The sequence below is a fragment of the Engraulis encrasicolus genome, chromosome 8, assembly GCF_034702125.1.
Source record: "Engraulis encrasicolus isolate BLACKSEA-1 chromosome 8, IST_EnEncr_1.0, whole genome shotgun sequence".
NCBI lineage: Eukaryota > Metazoa > Chordata > Actinopteri > Clupeiformes > Engraulidae > Engraulis > Engraulis encrasicolus.
Genome location: NC_085864.1, coordinates 29,176,710 through 29,198,371, shown reverse-complemented (window position 1 = coordinate 29,198,371; position 21,662 = coordinate 29,176,710). Strand labels below are relative to the sequence as shown.

General features: G+C 45.1%; 1 protein-coding gene across 5 annotated transcripts in view; it reads left to right on the top strand.

Moving 5' to 3' along the window:
• Nucleotides 1–21,662, top strand: part of usp2a (ubiquitin specific peptidase 2a) — a 45,311-nt gene that overhangs the window by 17,019 nt on the left and 6,630 nt on the right. For 3 of the 5 annotated variants that reach the window (XM_063205395.1, XM_063205393.1, XM_063205394.1), the window contains exons 4-6: nt 18,385–18,435; nt 20,262–20,385; nt 21,327–21,438. In XM_063205395.1, the coding sequence (XP_063061465.1) occupies nt 18,385–18,435; nt 20,262–20,385; nt 21,327–21,438 (287 nt within the window). Of the gene's footprint in view, nt 1–5,126; nt 6,094–18,384; nt 18,436–20,261; nt 20,386–21,326; nt 21,439–21,662 lie in introns of those variants that run through there. The other 2 variants (XM_063205396.1, XM_063205397.1) reach the window with 2 other exon arrangements.

The following is a 21,662-nucleotide window of genomic DNA, read 5'->3' as shown; positions in this document are numbered from 1 at the left end:
TTGTAGCTCAGCTTCATTTGTCGGCCGTGGTGACAGCAAGACACCGTCATGTTTTCTCATTAAAGCTGGAGCCCGCTCGTATACAGGCCCCGTGACTGATGCTTGTCAGTCTGATTCATCTGTTATGTTTTGGGCAGTCGATGGGTAAGCACAGCAGGGTCATGGGTAAGGGGTTATGGCGTCGTCAGATGTGTAGCCCAAAGGTTGCCGGCCCGACTCCCGAGGTGGGAGTAATTAGCCAGCAATTAAACTCTGAGCATGGGACCGTCCTTTGGGGAGCCATTTGGGGGCTGCCCCCTTGCACGGGTGAGGCATAAATGCAATTTTGTTGTGTGCAGTGTACACTTATGTGCTGTCTCACAATAAGAATGGAAGTTGGGAGCTTTCCAGGTGGGCTTTCACTTTCACTTATGAATCAAAAATGCTAACTTTGTAATATACAGTACATGGATTTATTGCTGTACTTTAGGAGACTTACCGTATTCCACTATGTAAGAAACTTAACACATATACTTGAAAATATAGCAATAGCCTTGGCCATCCTTTTGCTACATAAAATGTACTATATATTTGACACCTTACTCCTACCCTCTAAACTCCCATAGTCCTTGCTATTCCTAACCCATATTAAAAGGAAGACACTGGCATGTTTTCCCATAACAATCTGGAACCTGTTCATGGTACGCGGTAACGCAGATGCCCATGAGTGATGCTCATCAGTGTCACTCTGACTAGTCCGACTTCCATCCATCACTTATTGTCATCGTCCTAGACAGGTGATGATGGACCATTGCCCCCTGCGGTTTTTACGTCACTGTATTACATAGTGTGGTTGGCCTACTTTACCTCTGAGATTGGCTGTGTGTGTGTGTGTGTGTGTGTGTGTGTGCGTGTGTCAGAGAGAGAGAGAGAGAGAGAGAGAGAGAGAGAGAGAGAGAGAGTGTGTGTGTGCGTGCGTGCGTGTGTGTGTGTGGGCATTGTCCCTCCTTGGGACTGTAAGAATGTTGCCCGAACCTAGCCATGTAAACAGGAATGTCAATACTAGATGGAGGGATTTCAGTTACGAGATGTTGTTTTTCAGCCGTGATGGCAGTTTCTTGGGTAATCAAAGGCAAGGAGCAAAAGGCAAGGGTTGCATTAGTGACTGGCAAACAAGTCAACATAGTACATAGCAGTTGTCCAGTCAAGCCAGCTGAGTTGTGTGGAAGCCAAACATGCCTCTGCAATGATGTGCTTTGCATGCACTCTGTCCAGTTGGTAGCAGAAGATGGTATACTTCCCACTGTCTTCACAAAGTGTGCAAAGAATAAAACACATCTGTGCTACGTTATATGACAGCTTATTTTCTGTGTCATGATGCTTAGATGCAGTGCCATTTTCACTTGCATCAAACCCGACACTGTCAGTGCAGTAGTTGGATAGATACAGGCCAGATCTTATTTCACCCTGAAGAAGGCTGTGCGTCGCTACGCGTGGGTCTCTGCCCTCATGTTTAAAATTAACGCTTTTAAACTTTTTTTTGTAAAAGAAGAGTGGACTCCCTTTTTGATATGACATTGTTTTTCCCCCCACACCAAAGAGCACCTTCAAGATTTTTTCAACAATTCCTGAGCACTGAGTTTCTCTTCACCTCATGACCAGATTGTATTAGCTTTGAGAGAAAAGACAGAGAGTTCCACAATACATTGTGAAGAGATGGGTGCTATTGTAATATGATATTGTAATATCAGTATATTTTTTTAAAGAGAAAGGCCTGGAGAGTTTAGGCTTCACTATTTAGTGAAGTTTAGACTTCACTATCACTATCACCAGCATCTTATGGCTTCAATTAGGGCGGAATTCTCCCGTCTCCACTTAAGTCGGTTTTACGCACGCATATTTTACGCGGTCTTATCTTGCGCGTATTCTCCCCTCTGGAACGTCGCCACACCCCTCGCGCTTAACTCAGAAAAACAGCGCGTAGCCCAACATAGGCGTGATATATGCTAAATGGGGGGACGAGTCTCCGCCAAGTTCATCAGTTGTGGCTACAAGGAAACTATGGAGCATGGATTTTCAGATCAACCATGTGAAAACCTCGGCAGTCCATTGAGATCCAACACTGAACTTTAACTTTGAATTTAAAACCACGTGCCAAATGTCCTCTTGCAAAAGCATCTCAAAATCTAACCTCAGCTCATTTTCAGGAACACAAGGCGAGTAGTGGAGGTGAGATATCGAGATGGAAACGCAATGTGTACCTTTGGCGGGAACTCCGCTGAGCGTTATGGTGCGCAACAGGTTGATTGAAATAATAAACATGATGAAACGTTTTGTTAAAAATGGAGTTTGGCGTGTTGCCTGGACAATTCCGGATTGATTTAAAATGCTGATCATTCCCACAGCTAATTCCCACAGTAACAAACACATTGTATTTGCTGACTTTCAAAAGTGCTTCTCCGCTTCTCTGTACAGCAACGTGACTTTAATATCATTGGAAATATGTGGATCTCAGCTGTCCGTCAGCATATTATACTTAGGCTACATGCATGAAGAATGAAAAAGGAAATCAATCATCATGAAAAAAACGGAGACTTTATATTCTGTCGCAGACATGGGAATTATTTGGACATGGGCATGCGATGCCAGGCCAGGACTTAAACGCGCAGCTGATGGGGTGTAATAGAGACCAGAAGCGAAATGCCAAAGACATGCTCTGATATGTAGGCCTACCCTTTTACGTTTAGCTGTAATGACATTCAGGAAATATTTTCTGCCTTACAATAACAGATAGGACAACCTGTAGCCTACCTCAGTAGGTGGTGGTTTTGTATGTCGGGCATCAGTTCAGAAAGTTTAATAGGCTACGTGCACATATGCACGAGTGCCAATAAATCACAAAAGTGGAGGAGTTGCAATAAAAAAACATTTAGCCTACTTAACGTCGTGGCTACAACATAGTAAAATGGTGACGGTTGTTTTTTTGAATAGGCATACTTTGGCTGTTAGGACGACTGGAACAGCGGTCTTTAGTCTGACGTGCCTTGTCAACTTACTTGCGCATGGTGCAACGAGGTGTTTTTGGTTTTACCGTCCGTGGGGACAACATGATGATCCTCATACTGATGAATTAATTGCCTGCTTTTGTTTGTAAGTTCACCGATATGAGAACATGCTCTGGACAGCTGGTCATATTTTGTCACAATTAATGTAGGATGTTTATATGGAACTGTGAATGAATTTCGATTTGGACTCACGCTGACGGTAAGGAACATCAACAAAGCATAGCCTACCGTGTAACATGTTCAAAATGCGAGCCAAGCGAGCATCAAATGCAATATTACATTTTACCTCATAGTGGCGCTTGACCTTACTACAGCCCTTTGGTGCGCGTAAAGGCAAACCCGCGTAAGTGGACGGGAGAATCCGCTTAGGATCGATTAACATGGGAAACTCCCTGATTTTGGCCTGGCCCCACCCAAAGTGCGCAACTGAAGAAATCGCGCGTAAGCCCCGCTTACTCACTGGCTTGAGTAAGCTCGGAGGCGCTGTTGCGCACTTTTTTTGACTTAAGCGGGTGGGAGAATTCCGCCCTTAGTGCTCAGACCAGTGATGGGCAATTATTATTTTGGTCCATGAAATATCCGTATGGGACGCATGTGGCACCTATGCCTGAGTTTGCTCACGTCTGGCTTAGACAGACACTCGCACTCACAGCTCTCCTAGATGGCTCAACTGGGCCTGTGTATATATATAAATATGTTTTTGTAGTTGTTTGCAAAGGCAGACAAACTGAAATGAGAAAGTGAAAGTCCTCCTGACAGGTATTCTCTTTGTTTGAGCTCTCCACTCAGGCGATTTCATTATCTGATCTACCTAGGAATCAACTGGTTCACTGGATTGGCTGGAGCACACATAGGCTGGGCTGTGTGGCTGGAGTTTTATTTTCTTAGCCTGGGATGTCTGCCACTTTGGGATTTTAGAGCAGCCTTTCTAGACAAAACAGGTTGTGACTCCCTGCTTGTGTTGAGTCAACAAAAAAGGATCATTCTCGATATCTCTTATCCAACTGACCAACTAACTGGCCAGTGCTCTAAATTCACACCTGCAAATCAGCTAAATATTGTCGAAAACTCACTGTGGCTGTTTATGAAAGAAAGCTTGCTAGCCTCATTGGCTTGTGATGAATTTAGAGCCCTGCAGCTCATCGCCTAGCTCCGATATACTGTATATGTCCATATACTGTATGTCCATGATATAATGGTCCATGAGATAGCCTACTTATTCTTTAATCCCATGCAGCGATGACCAGAGCCATTCATTATTACCTAGCTTTTCTTATTATCAGTACCCAATACCCAGAAAGCTGAATGAATGACGGTAGATATATAGAAGTGAAGAGCAGTATGTGGGACAGCCACCACTTTATGGGTCACTCACTACTCTATATTATGTGAGCCCAGGGCCACTGACAGCTTTTGCTGGGCCTGGGACAAAATCATCTGGAAGGGCCCCCTACCCAATACGTACAATGTGAATGGGACCCAATTCTGGGCCCCCTATTTTCCTGGGCCCGGGACAACATGCCCCTTTGTCCCCCACTGTCGGCGGCCTGTGTGAGCCTACACACAGCACACAGCCGCTTAAGACCCACTGACCAAGATCAGTGCTGTTCCCCGGGGTTATATAACGGCCATGCTGGCTTACGCATGATAACACTAGGGAGGAGTCTTACCCACCGCATCTTTCATCACAGAAAAAAAGTATAACTGAATGATTTAAATTTCAGAGAATGTGTGTGTATTTCATTTTATTTTATAAAATCATTCGTTATTTTTTTCCCTTTTTGTATCCCAAAAAAACCCGCTCTTAGCCTGATCTAGTTACCTCAGTTTACCTTCGGTTACAATACGCAGTTGTTGGGTCAGGTGAATGGGGTCAGTGCTGATGCAGAATATAGGCAAGACATTCTGAACACATTCCTTCTCTCTCTCTCTCTCTCTCTCTCTCTCTCTCTCTCTCTCTCTCTCTCTCTCTCTCTCTCTCTCCATTATAATCACGTTCAAGCTACTTTCCTGAGTTGAGTAGGAGCAGCTTCCATGAAAAGTACTCTGCTCTACCTGAGGGCTATGTCCAGCCAGCCAGGCTGTACCAGATTAGACACAGTGCCCCACTTTTCAGCACTCTAGCCTGTCTGCTACTATAATAATAGATCGTCGAGGGGGTTTCTCATTTCCAATCTCTCAGCTAGGGGATATCTCCAGTCTTGACAGGCATTTGATGAACAGTACACTGTTGGGGTGGGAGTGGATTTAAAAAGTGGCAATACATGGTTTGAGAAAATGTGTGTGGTCTGTGGAGGCATCATCACAGCAATTATTTATCAAAAATGACCAGAAAGCAGTCCCGTTTGTTATCAGTCCGTTTATCATATTTTCGCAAAAAATCCAACAGTCTAGATTCCTCTCGAAAGAATGATGGATGTAACAAGCTGAGGTCGGTGACGTTGTATGAGCATGGATGCTGCCGCCCCTGACGTATTAACTAAGCTCTCGTGGGCGTGAGCTAAACGGAGTAAAAAGACGTGAACAGATTTGCGTCTTTCTGAATTGCAGGTCAGGTTTGCGAATGCCTGTCAACGCGAGTGTCAAACTTGACATCCAACTGAGATGTAGCTGTTCGTTTCCAGTGTTGGATTTCACTTCATGGAAATCTAAACGGCTTTTGTGTTTTTAAACTTAGACCATTTGTAATGCGTAAGATCACATTCCGTGCGCTTTCAATTATTGAAACGGCGCGGCACAAAAGCTATAGGAGCGCGCATTTGCCGGTTTATTCCTCAACATTTCAAGACAGCCCGAGGGAATAAGAGAACATAGTTCTAGTTCGTGCCACAATACGTAAGCAGCCTGGTAGCTTTTATTATTCACGTGGAGCGCATATCTCCGTCGCTGTTTTCTCAGCATGCGACAGTCATACACGGTGACCATTCCAGAGGACCCACCGGCAAGCGCTTTCCCCTTTCTGAAGCAAGACATGCGGCGAAAAGGCTCTGCCGTGTCCGGTTCGGTGTTGGTGTCCACTTTTGTTGGACTGCTTATCAATCAAGCCAAGGTAAGAATTTGTACCTCTGGTTTAGTATGTGAGAATAGTAACGGGTACAGACAACTACGCTGGTCTTCAGTGAAAGCGCACTTCGTTCTTTGTACAGAACTCCGCTGAATGGAAAAATACATGTTGCGCAGGGGCGATCCGCTTTTTTTATGGATGGTGAAGAGAAGCAGCGATTTGTGCTCCGTTCCCGTTAAGCCCCGTTACAGGATCAAGCTCGCGATTAAGTCAACAGCGGTTATATAATTATAAATTCATTCACACTCCCTGTAATCGCAGCTGCTTTCCACTCTTTATTGTATGTTTCTTTCTGGTGAATTACGCCACTCCTTTGCTCAGAATACCAGAAGATTAGAATGATCAAGACGAGGATTCCAAAGAAGGCTATTGTCAAGTTGTAGTGTCTGTGTGGACTTTGTATCACCCTCTCTGGGCACTTTGTTTATGAATGTAAAACGGACAGGCGCTCTCGCCATTGGCAGTGATTCATCTGTTGACTAGTAACGGTCAGAGTCTATACGTCTGTACTAGTGTTTGAGCTCAGGTGATGGGACAGTGCAATTGTGTCCTTAGGGTACCATAGAAGTCTGAGTGGGTTTGATGTGTGTGTGGGTTAAGATAGAACAGGTCCTGGTGTTGTGCCCCAGAGCCCACTTGGGCAGCCCATGCCGACAGTGATAATGAAGAGCGAGAGAGCGAGATGAAAGGCGGAGGGCATTAGCCTCACGCTGAGCAGGAGCTGCACAGCTGTGTGTGTGTGTGTGTGCGTGTGTGCAGGGCCGGTTCTGGCTTATTTGGCGCCCTAGGCGAGTTTGAGTTCTGCCCCCCCCCTTTTTTTTTATACCTTACAGAACACAAGAGTAATACCGGTAGTAAGCTTAACTAAATAGCATCAAGAACAATGACTGTTTTGCATCAAATGGATTTTGGACAGCCGACCAACACATCAGATTGAGTCGCATGAAAGTACCTTCACTGTGTGGTGTCTTGGATGTAATGGTGGTGGTGCCCCCAACCCCAGATGAGAGGGAGGTTATCAATGTGTTTGAATTGTAAAATGGAATTGAAATGCCAGGAGAGTGGTACAGTACATTTGCATGTCAAATGCATGTGTAGACAATAGGCCTACCAAGGAGGTCTGCATTGATAGCCTATCTACACTACCTACAGCATCACAAAGCATGGCAGCATAACAATTTTAATAAGCTACACATTTGTGCTGTCTTCCAAACCAATTTCATTTCTGTAGCCTACTGGAAATAGTGGTGCATTTGTGAGTAGGAGAATGAGAAGGGGGCTATCTATGTGTTTGAACCGGAGGGACAGGGTGAGAGAAAGGGAGAAAAGCTGTCACGCTTTTGAATTTCATTATATACAAAATATAGTAAATAGCCTCACTTGTCTGCAATACTACATCACTCAGCATGAAAACATGCTGTGCATGGTTCTCTTACATGATTAATGTAGGCCTATATGTCATTCTGGTCTGGAAACAATGTTTTTTAAGCTTACAACAAGCAGGTAATTCATTCAAGTGGATGGAAGGAGATATGGCAGCTAAACTTGTTTTAAACATGGCACCAGTCTTACTTTACACTGCTGGTCAACCTAAGCAAGTATTATGATGTCAGGTGGGTGTTAGTGAGTAGGCTACTAACAGCTACTTTACTGGATTTCATTGCTTGGCATACTTGGCTAATGTTAGCATGCTAACTAGCGATTTCTCAGATCAAAAGCAAAGCTCTTTTTCCCTCTAATTCCAAACAGTAGCCTCATAACTATTAGGCTTTACATTACCACAAACGGTTTCTGATTAAACCACATACTTCCAAAACACCCTCTGCAACTCCTGCATCATGCAATGACTGGTTTAATGAGAACATAACAATTCTCCACCCAGCAGAGCAGCTTTGCTGTTCTCGCTTGCCCTCTGTCTCTCGAATGAGTCTCCAAATTGAAAATAGACCGCACGCTGTCACTCGTCCCGCCCCCTTTCTCAGGACTGTCTGTTTATTGGTTCACAGACTTCCCAGAGACAGTTGAAAGCGATATTACTATTGGCTGAGGGGCGCTTTGCCGTGAGGAGCGCTTTCGCCACGCTTTGTTGATTGCTACTTCATAAAAAAAAACCTCCATATCGCAAAATTACGCATCGGAGAGCGCCATTTCGGCGCCCCTTCTTCACATTGCGCTCTAGGCGACCGTCTAGCCGGCCTATGCTTATAACCGGCCCTGTGTGTGTGTGTGTGTGTGTGTGTGTGTGTGTGTGTGTGTGTGTGTGTGTGTGTGTGTGTGTGTGTGTGTGTGTGTGTGTGTGTGTGTGTGTGTGTGTGTGCATGTGTGTGTGTGTGCATGTGTGTTATATAATGAGAGCAGACTGGTTGTGGAAAACACTGATGGAGCTTTGAGATGTGCTGTTCCTCCTCCTCTTAGCATCCTCTAATCAGAGTGCACACACACACACACACACACACACACACACACACACACACACACACACACACACACACACACACACACACACACACACACACACACACACACACACACACACACACACACACACACGAATGTACACTTGTACTTAGACACTTGAACTTGCTTGCACACTCTTACTGTGCCTCTTACTGTACTGTTTTAGGGAACCTGCTCTTTGCTCCACAAGGCAGGTGATTTACGTAATTGAGGAAGGAAATCATTAAAATGCTGAAGGACAGGGGCATAACAGTAATTTGTTGGCCCTTATTTCAATCAGCTACAAGAGGGGACCCCCCCCAGCCATATACAGTATATCACGAAAGTGAATACACCCCTCACAGTTTTTCAGATTTTTGAGTATATCTTTTCATAGGAAAGCATTACAGAAATTTCACTTTGACACAATGATTAGTGACCTTTTAACAACTTATTTAACCGCTTAAATTTCTTTTTCACTCAGAAAAAAAAACAAAATACAGCCATTAATGTTTGAACATGTACTCACAAAAGTGAGTACACCCCAGATTAAAATCCGGTAGAGAAGGGGCTGTGTTGGCTCGAATCGCCTCGAAATGAAACGAAATGAAAAGGGATGAAAAGGGAGGTCATCAGTGTGCGTTTCAACCTTTCTTTGCATTGAACTTTTACATTTTGAGTCTGCATCTGGCTTAAATAGATTGGTGTGAGATTTGAATGCAATCCTATGGAGAATATCTTGATCTGCTTCAGTAGTCACAGTGCATGTTGACATGCATGTTTCTTTTAGGTGTGTTTCAGATTGCCAATTTTGACAGCATTCGTGCATCCCCAAACCATGTCAGTCCCACTACCATGCTTGGCTATTGAGAGGATACACTTCTTTGTAAAACTTACTTGTTTACCACCACACATGCTTGACACCATCTAAAGCAAATTTGTTTATCTTGGTCTCAAGAGAGATGAACAGACCAAGGATATGGATCATTGGAACCATGTTGTGTGATCTGAAGAGACCAAGATAAACAAATATACTTTAGATGGTGTCAAGCATTTGTGGTGGTAAACAAGTGAGTGTTACAAAACAAGTGTATCCTATCAAAATCCAAGCATGGTAGCGGGACTGACATGGTTTAGGGATGCATGGATGCTGTCAACATTAGTAATCTGAAATACGCCTAAAAGAAACATGCATGTCAACAGAACTCAGTGATGACTAAATGAAACAGATGTGATTGGGATATACGACTCTTCAGTTTTTTTCTGAGTGAAAAAGAAATTTAAGCGGTTAAATAAGTTGTTAAAAGGTCACTAATCAATGTGTCAAAGTGAAATTTCTGTAATGCTTTCCTATGAAAAGATATACTCAAAAATCTGAAAAACTGTGAGGGGTGTATTCACTTTCGTGATATACTGTATGTGTGTGGGCCCTGGTGACTCAGTCACACTTGACCCCCCTGGACGACACCCCTGCTGAAGAGTCGTATATCCCAATCACATCCGTTTCATTTAGTCATCACTGAGTTCTCCAAGTTGCACTTGTGTGAAAGCTGGACAAATGTATTGGGCAGCATTGCTCAATCCGGCTAGTGGAAGAACAGCAAGAGCAAGTAGACTGCTACTATACCACTCTGCCTTACAAAGGCAAAGTGCAGTAACTATGCCAAGATTGAAACAGAAAAATGCCTTCGAAGTCTTGGCATTAGGTAGGATATTTTAGTTACTGCAAGTCTGACATAGCAATATATCTAAATGAAGACATTTGGAGAACCATAGGACTTGGTCACAAGATAGAGGAGGTGTAATGAAGATCATTGTCAGTCTAAAGTCAATTTTGACAAAATATGTAGTCACTGCTGCTTTGTAGGGCAGCACTGACTTCCTTCCCCACTCTGGCAGATGGATGCTGCTCGACCTGCTGTGTGAAATATCTCAGTGGAGTGTGTGGGGTGGTGACTGCTGCTGCTCCTTGTTTATTTACCATTTCCCCATTCGATCTGTCAACCTGCTCTCCTGCAGTTGATTCTCATCCCTCGTGCCTATAACACCCCCTCTTTTCACCGTCATTTGATTGGACATTTACACACATGCACGCACATGCACGCACATGCACGCACACGCACGCACGCGCGCACACACTCACAGTCACACACACACACACACACACACACACACACACACACACACACACACACACACACACACACACACACACACACACACACACACACACACACACACACCTTTTCAAAAGGCAGTTTTATTATTACCATCCAAAAAACAATGCGATTATGGAATATAAAAATGCAGGCAGTTGTAGTTGTGACTGTACACACATACTTTAACCAGAGAGAGTAGATAAGAGAGAGGTTCCGCTGGCCCATTGTTTCCGGGTTCTACTGTCGCAAGGGGGAGGGGGGGGAATCCCCCTTTAGGCAGACCTAAGGACTATTCTATTCATTCTAGGAGCATTATGACACGACCCTTTAGGCAGACCGGAACCTGGTCATGTTAGGTGCCCATAGAAACCTATTATGTTGGCATATCTCTATATACTTAAATAATCTCTGCTTTAACTTTGTTGTGTACTGCACACACATAGAGGTTTGATATCAAAATGTCCTCCCTCCACACTGGATGAGGTGTCAACAACACCAGCAGCACCCTTAGTAGGGTGGCAGCAGCAGCAGCCTCTAACGCTGCCGGGGTCTACGGTTGTTTACGAGCCGGCCGGCGGAGTTTGGAAGGTCAGAACAGAACAGAACTGAGTGTTCTTCACAGGGACAGAATACTGAACTGGCCCACTGGGCCCAGGCTCAGGGGCCCAAGAGTCAATGGGGCCCCTGAAGCTCTAGCCTCTGTATTTGCATTCTCATATTGCATGAAAATCTCACATTTATGTATTTTCAAATTCTCCCAGGGGACAACTCACCCCCCAAATCCCTGTCAATAGAGACTCTCACGCCTTGCGTAACTAAAAGGCTGAATCCTTTTGTAAACTAGTCAATACACATTATAAGGGGGGCCTTTCTTGTTGTCTGGCCTAGGGGGCCCTTGAAATCATAATCAAGCCCTGGTCCTTCGGCACCCGGCCATTCAAAAGCAGAACGTGCCAGCTCGTTGTTATTAGTGTCGCCGCTTACCACGGGGCAGGGTAGGGCTTGACAAACTCGCACATGATGCCGATCCCTGCTTAACCTTTAATGATTTTGGCATTGCTGATACTAGGTCTCTCCAATTCTGCACCAGGTTAATATAACAACAACCTTTCCTTCGGGAACAATAGAATAGCTCTAATATACTACTAGCCTATAATTACTTCATCTCTCATTCATGGCATTGCATGTAACTGGTATGCTTAATCAGGGTCATTTAGAGATACAGGGAGGACACTGCACCCCCAGTACTATAATCAGTTCACCAGTCGCTAATTACATTACATTGCATTTATAGTTGGCACTCCCAGGGTGACCTACAGTAAGGCAACATGATGTGATGAGGTGAGGTGGGTGCCTTGCTTAAGAGCACTTCAGCCAAGGTGAGGAGAGAGTAGTACCGTGTATTCACACACACATTCACCCGCATACTCTTAACTAGGGGTGTAAATCACAGCCTTCATGACGATACGATATGGTATCGATTTCTTAAATCAGGGATTCGATTTTTTTTCGATACTGAAGAATTCCCCACGATATGATGTGATTCGGTTCGATTCGATTTTTTCCAATTACTTTTCCACTACTATTGTGTTATGGAGCTAGGGCACAGCGATTCGATTATTTTCGATTCTTAAGAATGCCCCACGATACGATGCGATTCGATTAAATCGCCGACTGATACTTCCGATTCATCGATACATTTCGATTTTATTTACATCCCTACTCTTAACTGGTACAGGATCCAAACTATTGAATTGTTTGAAGGAGAAGGTCAATAGACCGAAACGTTGCAAATGTGAATCGTGTGCGGGAGCTTTCTTGTCTCTAAAAGGATACAAACTCCACAACCCCTCTATTCTAGGACCGGCCCCTTAACCATAAGGCCAGCTATTCACCGATCCATCAGTGTTGGTTTATGTTTGAGTCCTGAGGACACCATTACTGAGAGTTGCCAGTCTACAGTGAAAAAACTCATGAGGCTGGAGAGAGGATCACGCATGAGTGCAGGAAAAGTACAACGAGAAAAAAGAGTTGAAGAAAAAAAAATGGGTCAGGTTGAGTATTTAGTCGCGTATGAAGGTTCGGGGGTCAGCAGTGGTTGGCCGGCCCGCACTGCGTTCTCTAATCCGGGTGGCCACCTTTGATCAAGAGCGGCGCCGGTCGGCTGGTCCAGGGGTTCCCAAAGTTTACCATGACGAGGCCCCCCCATATATACCGGTAGATTCCAGCCAAGGCCCCCTTGACATGGACCGTGCCACACTTTTTTTTGTGCACCCAGAAACCATAATACATATATAAACATTGTTAAGAGGAAAATCATTAAACTGGGATTGTTTAGCTTATTTTTGGCTGATAAGTTATTTAATTTATGAAATTATTGAATATATTTCGCACTATTTTTCCTGCCAATCTGCCGTGGCCCAGCTAGCATCCCCTCACGGCCCCCCCCAGGTGTCCCCGGCCCCCACTTTGAAAACCACCGGTCGGCTGGTCGGCCGCGTTCCACTCTGCTCCACTCTGCCCCGCGTTTCCCCATTAGGGAGCCAGTTATGAAAGCGGGATTAGTCTCTCCATCTCTCTCTCTCTCTCTCCCTCCCTCCCTACCCACCCACCTACCAGGGCCTACTCCTACTCCTCCTGCTGAGGACTTGAATGCTGTGACCCACATCCGGCAGCAAGAGGAGTGTGAGAGAGAGAGAGAGAGAGAGAGAAAGAGAGGGAGAAGGAGAGAGAGAGAGAGAGAGAGAGAGAGAGAGAGAGAGAAGGAGAGTAATGAGTGTGTGAGTGTACAGGATTAGAGCGTTGCCACTGTACTGCTCTAATTAAGCAAAAAAACAAAGCAAAAAAGCAACAACAAAAAAACAAAGCTCTTCTCGGTATGGCCGTTGTCTTCCATTATTCACGCACACTGTTCTCCTAAATGCAAAATGCATGTTTCTCTCAAGGGCTTTAAAAGCGCAGCAGAGCTCTGAACATTCCCTCCGCTGCCTCTCACATCGATACAGTGTTTTTTTTTTTTTACACAGTCCATTACAATGTTAAATCTCATAACCGTCACTGTATACTCAAACCAAACAGAATTACTTATTTACCCTCTAGCACTTACATACCCCTGTCAGTTGATGTTATGGAGCAACACAGGGACCAGAAGAGTGCTGTAATTTCAACCTTCTTTGTGTATTGCCTTCACGATACAAATTGCCACAACAACGTGGTATTACACTGCGATAAAGCAATAGGTCGGCTAGATTATGTTGGCGTTATGTAAAGTCCAGCCAGCATGCGGATTATTTCATGATACTGGCTGGCGAGAGAGGAGTGGGGAGGGTAGGGTGAAGGGCTGGACATTGAGACACATGTTGTGACTTGCTGTGGTGGTTCCCATTAGCCAGTAGTGTTTTATAACAACACTGCGGCGTTAGTTTGGTATTCACGTGGGATTTTTTCTGAGGTCTCCTCCAGACCACCACAAACAAACGTTAGGCCAACACACCCACCCAACTGCTGACATGGTGTGCCATAGCAAGCAATTAGCACCTAGCCCCAACGCTAACCTGCCGCTAGCTTGTTGGAGCTTGTCAGTCACACAAACACACATGCATGCACACACACATACACGCACACGCAAGTGCACACACACACACACACACACACGAACGCGCACACGCATACACACATGCACACACACACATGGATACACACACACACGCACGTGTGCGCGCACGCACACACACACGCGCGTGCCGCACACACACGCGCGCGCGCGCCACACACACACACACACACACACACACACACACACACACACACACACACGCTCATTAGTGGAGTTCTCAAGCTCGATGCATATGACGCCTAAGAACAGAACATCCTAGTCTACCAGAACTGCACGTCTTCCTCTACTCCAGCTCTTTGACAAACACCTCCTCAATACATCACTACACTCTTTATTTTTCAGGCTATTTGTGTTCACTGTATCCCTGTCAAAAACACCACCACATATCCTGTGCATTATTGTTGTCCTGAGATTGTGATGTATTTAACCCATTGAAACACAGCGTTATAAATGTGTTGTGTTACCAGAATGGCAATGACCGAGTCGTAGTGCATTACTAAAGGGAAGGCCCTGTGTTATGTCATAGTGGAGTAGTACTATGATAATTAACCTTTCAATGACTATTACAGCGTGCCACAGATGGTAGGGCGTGCATTAGGGGCTTCATTAACGATTTGTTTTTGTGATGTAGTGGTGATAGGCCTGTGTCGTCATGTATGATCTTTCATTTTGTCAGCTTATGGAAGAAGGATTCCCTATGAAGTACTGCAACTTAATCAGCCCAAAATAGTACAATAGATTTGTGAGTAACTCAGTTTCACTGTTTTTGTCCCTCACATTGTGCACTACAGCCTATCTCAATGTTCATATTTAGCGAACATTTCACCATCACCTTACCACCCCATTTGTCTGCGGAGTGTGAACAGATTAGTATGCTGTGTCGTGTCGCGTGTAGCGTAGCAGCAAGGTGTTGTTGAGGGAAAGGTGTGGGACAGTGTTGACGTGGATCAGAAACGGTGACAGAAATGGCGGCGGCTAGGCTGCCGCTGGGAGCTGACAGCGCTGGGTGGCTGGCTGGCCTGGGCGGCACCACGTCTTGTCGCTAATGTGCGGCTTCTGTCCTGCCTGTGACGTCTGTGACATTGTCAGCGCCCGCAACCCGCCAATCAGAGCGCAGCCAAGCGCTAGGTGCCCAAGGAGGGCTGCTATTCTGGGGGCCTGCTGCTGATGATGATTATTATTACTCAGCGGAGAGAGAGGGGCAACAGATTTCTGTCTTCTGGCCGCCCTGCGTTGGAAATCACAGGAGATGACAAGCTGGCCTCCAGCAGAGGGGCAGAGGACACACACACACACGTGCACACACGCGCACACACACACACACACACACACACACACACACACACACACACACACACACACACACACACACACACACACACACACACACACGTGCACACACACACACACCGCACACGACACAGAGCTTTGGGAACAGGACATTTTACAAAGTACTCAGGTGTCAAGTGCATGCTGTTATGTGTATGGCTCAGCTTTTCAGGCCCATGTTGTTCATGTCAGCGTGGAATTTTGAAAGAGAGAGGGAGAGGAAAAAGAAAGTAAAAGAGAGAGAGAAACGTGGCTTTAGGTAATCCGGTGTTAATGAAACTGGCGTTTCTGGTGAACAGATGTCTGTGGTGGGAATTTCACCTGATGTAAAAATAACACGACTTTGTTCACGTAACAAATGAGCTGAGTAGAAGGGGGGTGGGGGGTTGAGGTTTTCGGCTGCACACCCACCACCTCACTGCCCAGTTGGCCCGAGTGTCAGGTAATTTAACAGGGGTGTCCGGATACAGTTTGCTTGAGACACACAAGTTTGCCACACAACTTGGAGACACAAGTTTGACTGTGGCCTGGAGTCTTTCCGCCAGTCATTTCTTGTAATTCAAATTAATCTAAATTATTTTTTTTTATCTAATAATGACAATAAGACTGTATAAGAACTGACCAAGTTCTTACCAAGAGATCAGGGGTGCCATGGAGTTGTGTTGTGTGTAACTGTACTGTGTAAGGGGCAAGTGGCCATGGGATCCCAGCAGGGTCAAACGCGGCCAGTGTTCAGTCATTATGCAACCTTACTGTATTCCAGCTCTCTTCCTCTCTGAGGCCCCATTCATACTCTACGATTGGTCAATTACATGTGTATTTCTGATAAAACGTTCTTGCTGACAACAACACCTTACTTTGTCTGTCTATGACGTTGAACGTTTTTTTCTGTTTTCGACCTGTTACCGATATATAAATTAGTCTTCTCAATGTCATTAAAAAAAAAGCATGTATGAAATCAACGGTTGGAATGTCTGAAAGTGAAACACTCCACACGTATCCATAACCGTCTCAAATGAATGGGTATGAAGGGGCCTTAGTTAAGTTTCACCTACTTTCTATCAACATCAAGCTATAGGTTCACCCTAAAGAGGCGTACTGTACATCAAAGTCAAAAAGGTGTTAACCAAAAAGGATACCACCTCGCCACACACACCCTACCCCACCCCAGAGAACAGCCCGTTACTGTCCTCTGTGCTCCTTGCAGGATGCTCTCCACAGGTGCAACCAGTAATTCATTTCCCCCCTTTGTCTATCAGCATTACTTTGGTTGGGTTGAGCATGTTACAAAATTTAGTTAAGTTCCTATTAGCAGAAAAAACATAGGTTCACCCATCAACATCAAAGTCAAAGAAAGAGAGATGTTTTAGGTTAGGTTGGCCCTCCAACACCTCCTCGCACCCCAGAGGGCAGTCTTTCCGTGTACTCTGTGCTCTTTGCGGGGTGCTTTCCACGGCCAGGGGCTGGGATGGGGGGCGTGAGGGGTGGAGGGGAAGTTACTGCAGACAGTGCACCTGGGTCACTTCACTGTCAGATTGAGTACCAGCAGAGGGGCCGGATCACCTTACCGCCGCCACAGCCGGCCTCTCCTCTCCAGCGTGCGGGCGGCACATTACCCCAGAAAAACAACACGGTGTCGGGTGGCCCGGCTCGGCTGTCACAGCCACAGCCACAGCCACACAGTGCCACCCTTCCTCCTCTTCCTCTCAGGACCCATTTCACAGCACTTTAAAGATTTGTTTTGCTCTTTTTCGACTTAATTTGACAGGACAGCATGAGAGGTGGACAGGAAGCGAATGGGGAGAGAGACGGGGAGGGGTTGGCAAATGACCCGGGCTGGGAATCGAACCGGGGTCGGCCGCATGGCAGACGAGTACCCTACCAGTTGGCCACGGCAGGGCCCCATTTCACAGCGCTTTACGGTTGGCCGAGCCTGCCCGTGCCCATGATTTGCTGCTCACTTCGAGTGGCTGTATTGTTGTTGAGCAATATTTCCGAGGCTTTGGGTAAACAAAGTGGAAAAGGACAAATTGCTGAAAGACTTGGGAGTTTTTGCAGGCAGGTTAGAGCTTAGCCTGGGATGAATACACAATATGAATAATCTGCGTAACGAGCACAGGCGCTGCGCCTAGTAAGCCAGCCAGCCTCTCACTTGGAATAAAACAGGGGCCTGTGAATTGCACCCCGGTAGTACCATTGACGTCATCGTCATCGCTAAAGCATGTACTTTCCAAGTGTCCATCCACTGGGGTGAAAAGATGACAACACACTTGTTGACATCTACTACGAAGCACACTAATATTATGATCTTATAATCTAACAAAAAATCTGACTAATACAGTCATTTTGTGGTCTATTTTTGTATGCGCAGTACATCAATAGTAGGGATCAGTAGTATTTCTATTTTTTGGGTAGAAGTGCTGGCTAAATTCCCAAGATATTTCTTAATTTTCACAGTTCAGTGTGGGTATTAGGTGCAGGTGATGTGTGGTGTGTGTGTGTGTGTGTGTGTGTGTGTGTGTGTGTGTGTGTGTGTGTGTGTGTGTGTGTGTGTGTGTGTGTGTGTGTGTGTGTGTGTGTGTGTGTGTGTGTGTGTGTGTGTGTGTGTGTGTGTGTGTGTGTGCGTGCATGTGTGCATGTGTGCATGTGTGTGTGTGTGTTTTGTTTCGTGATAGTAACCTTCATATCCTGCTGCTCTGTAACCAAGTGTCCCGTTTGCTCTTCTCTCCACAACAGAACTCCAAGAGTGCCCAGGGCCTGGTGGGGCTCCGCAATCTGGGGAACACAGTAAGTAGACACTCACCACGTTATACCCACCTCTTACCTTCTCCATGCAGTTACAAAATGTCTATATCAGTATATGTTGGTAGTTAGTAGTTGATATAGAGAATTTAGACTGCCCTTTCACAAATGTTACTTTTTCAAGACTATTTACAACTACATATTTCTAAGTGTTCATACACGTTTCACACATGAATAGGTGGGTCCTCTCCATATCCGCCATTTTGAATTACCAATCATGGACATCTTTGACTGCAAAACTTACTGTATTTTTGTCAGACCAGTAAATAATAGTTTATTACTTAATAAGTATTCATGGAAAGGTCAAATTTGTGATTGGGCAGCATGCCTTTTGTAATTAAAGGCCTAAAATTGCATACAGCACTTAAACCCCTTAGCGCAGAGCCCATGTTATAACCTTACTGTTACCAAAATTGTAATGGCTATGTCTTCATCTCCTGCTTAAGGCTCTCTGTAATGTCATAGCAACGTTGCTATGATGCAATTGAGTATTTTCAGAAAATAGTAAATAGGTCCGTCGGCGACCCCATCGGCAGTAAGAGGCTACAGAGTACACAGTGTATTTTGCAATACTTATAGAGTAGGATCATCTACTTCAGGAGTGTTAACTTGGACTCTTGGAGTGTTGAATCAACACCAGATGCCATAAGTAATGTGCCAGCTGCATCTTCAGGCTACCTACATAGACCTCCCTTCTCCTCCTCCAACGTGCGCCATATCCTGTGTCGAACCCCACGTTTTCCTTTCCCAAGAGCTGTTAGCAAAATCAGCAGCAGTGTGGAGTGTTGTGATATCGCTTAACACATTCCCTCAGCTATTTTCATATGCAAAAGATTATTTGTCATGCGATCCCTCTCTCAGCGCGGGATGCGTTTAGCTGTTGGGCTTTGCTTTTGCCAGGCAACAGGCCGAGGAGGAGGATCCAAAAATAAAAATCACAGCAGGCAACGCTCAGTTTACCCAAGTCAGGAGTGCCCAGTCTTGTCCGTTCAGCAGCCCCTGTCCTCCGGGCCTCTGCCACAGTACATTTAGCAGTGTTCATTCAACACTTCGAGAGTAGAACCAACCAGATAGAAGAGTGCTACATTTTCTTCTGTAAGTGTTCAATTGACTTGGCAACATCTACTTTGCTTCTACACCGCTTTGTGGTAACATCATAATTCACACCGCACACCAGTCTTGTCCGCTCAGCAGCCCCGGCCCTCTGCACAGTACATTCAGCAGTGTTCATTCAACACCGAGAGAGTAGAACCAACCAGCTAGAAGAGTGTTACATTTCCTCCTCTAAGTGTTCAATGAACACAGCAACATCTACTGCAGGCTCTGAATTCACTTTTTTCATTACCAGCCAAAATGGCAAGTAGATGTCTCACTAGCCAAATACACACTGACTAATGGGTCAAAGTGGCTTGTAAGTTGGTCTTTTCTACCAGCCAGAAAAACAATAATTTCACCAGCATTCAGCCGGACGGCAGAATGTAGAGCCCTGACTATGCATCTACACCGCTTTTTGGTATCATCATAATTCACACCGCCAGTGCTACAACATACTATTACTTGAAAAGGCTTGACTCTAGTGCTTCTACATTACACTGAGTCTTTGTAATACATTGCCACTTGGTCACTGCCATTCTGATAGCAACAAACTTAAAATAGGGACCGTGTGGTAACACATTAAGGAGGGACGAGGGAGGCAGAATTGTTTCTGGCAGGTTGCTTTTAACCATAGTGTTTGATTGCTCTCTCTCTCTCTCTCTCTCTCTCTCTCTCTCTCTCTCTCTCTCTCCTCCCCTCCCAAATCTCTCTTTCAGTGTTTCATGAACTCCATCCTTCAGTGTCTTAGCAACACTCAGAGCCTGCGTGACTACTGTCTGCACAACTCCCACCGCAGAGACCTCAACAACAACAACCGCACAAACACGGCTCTGATGGAGGGTGAGGGAGCCTGCCAACACACCTGCACACACACACACACACACAAACACACACGCACGTAATCACGCACACACGTGCGCACACACACACACACACACACACACACACGCACAGGCACACACACACACAGACAGAGAACCCTGAGTATAGTCTTGGTCAAAAGTTGCCCTCCTCCACATCAAACAGAAACTGTTGACAAGGTTTTCATAGTTCTGCTGTGTTCAACAGTTATATAATCAAACATTTATCAAGGCGCATGTACAGTATGCATACTACACACTGACGTAAAACATTGTCTGTTAAATCATCATTTTGTTGCCTGGACTGTACTGCCCTACAGAGGCAAAGTGCAGTAACTAAGCCAACATTGAAACTGAAAAAAAGACTTTCAAAGTATCGGTATTAGGGGGGCCCTAGGCTGCAGCCATATCTAGCCTGTATGTTAATCCGGCCCTGTTCATTATCTCCTCTTACTCCTCTTAATCTTACAAATTCACCTGTCTGTAATTACTTCATCCCACCACAAGTCCAGGTGCTGCTCTTGACTCTAGTGTGGACATAAGGTGTGGGGTCGTCTAGTTCAGTGGTTCTTAACCTGGGGTGCGCCAGAGATTTCAGGGGGTGCAGGGAATTTTGTTTGTGTTGAGGTTGTGACCAAAATCCTGCTCACAAATATTATAAGTAGGCCAAATCAAGACCAAATTAAGACATGTTTTGATCCTAATGTAAAGTCATTAAATTATTGATTAATGTCTAAACCAAGAATCATTGTAATTATTCACTTAAATCATTTTTTTAGTGTGTGTACACGTATAGATGTTTGGGTTGGGGTTGGGGGTGCGCGGCTTGTCTTTAGCACAGGTTAGGGGTTACTTCAAGACAAAAGGTTAAGAACCACTGGTCTAGTTTACTGAGCTATGTGTGTCCTCTGCCCTCCACAGAATTTGCCAAGCTCCTCCAGAGCATGTGGTCATCCTCAGGATGCGAGGCGGTCAGCCCGTCCGAGTTCAAGACTCAGATCCAGAGATACGCGCCCCGATTCGTGGGCTACAAGTGAGTAGTGGTCTAGTAATTACTGAGCTTGTCTTTGGGAGCTATTTGGGGCATAGCGCCATTTACCTGTATGTATGCTATGTTCTAATTTTAAGACTCAATCCTGCTCAAAATGGAAACATGAAGGCATTTTGTGGAAATTATCTTGCACTAATTTCTCTGTTTTTATAACTATAAAATTTACTTTTTATACTTAAGCTATGTACAATAATAACATAATATAT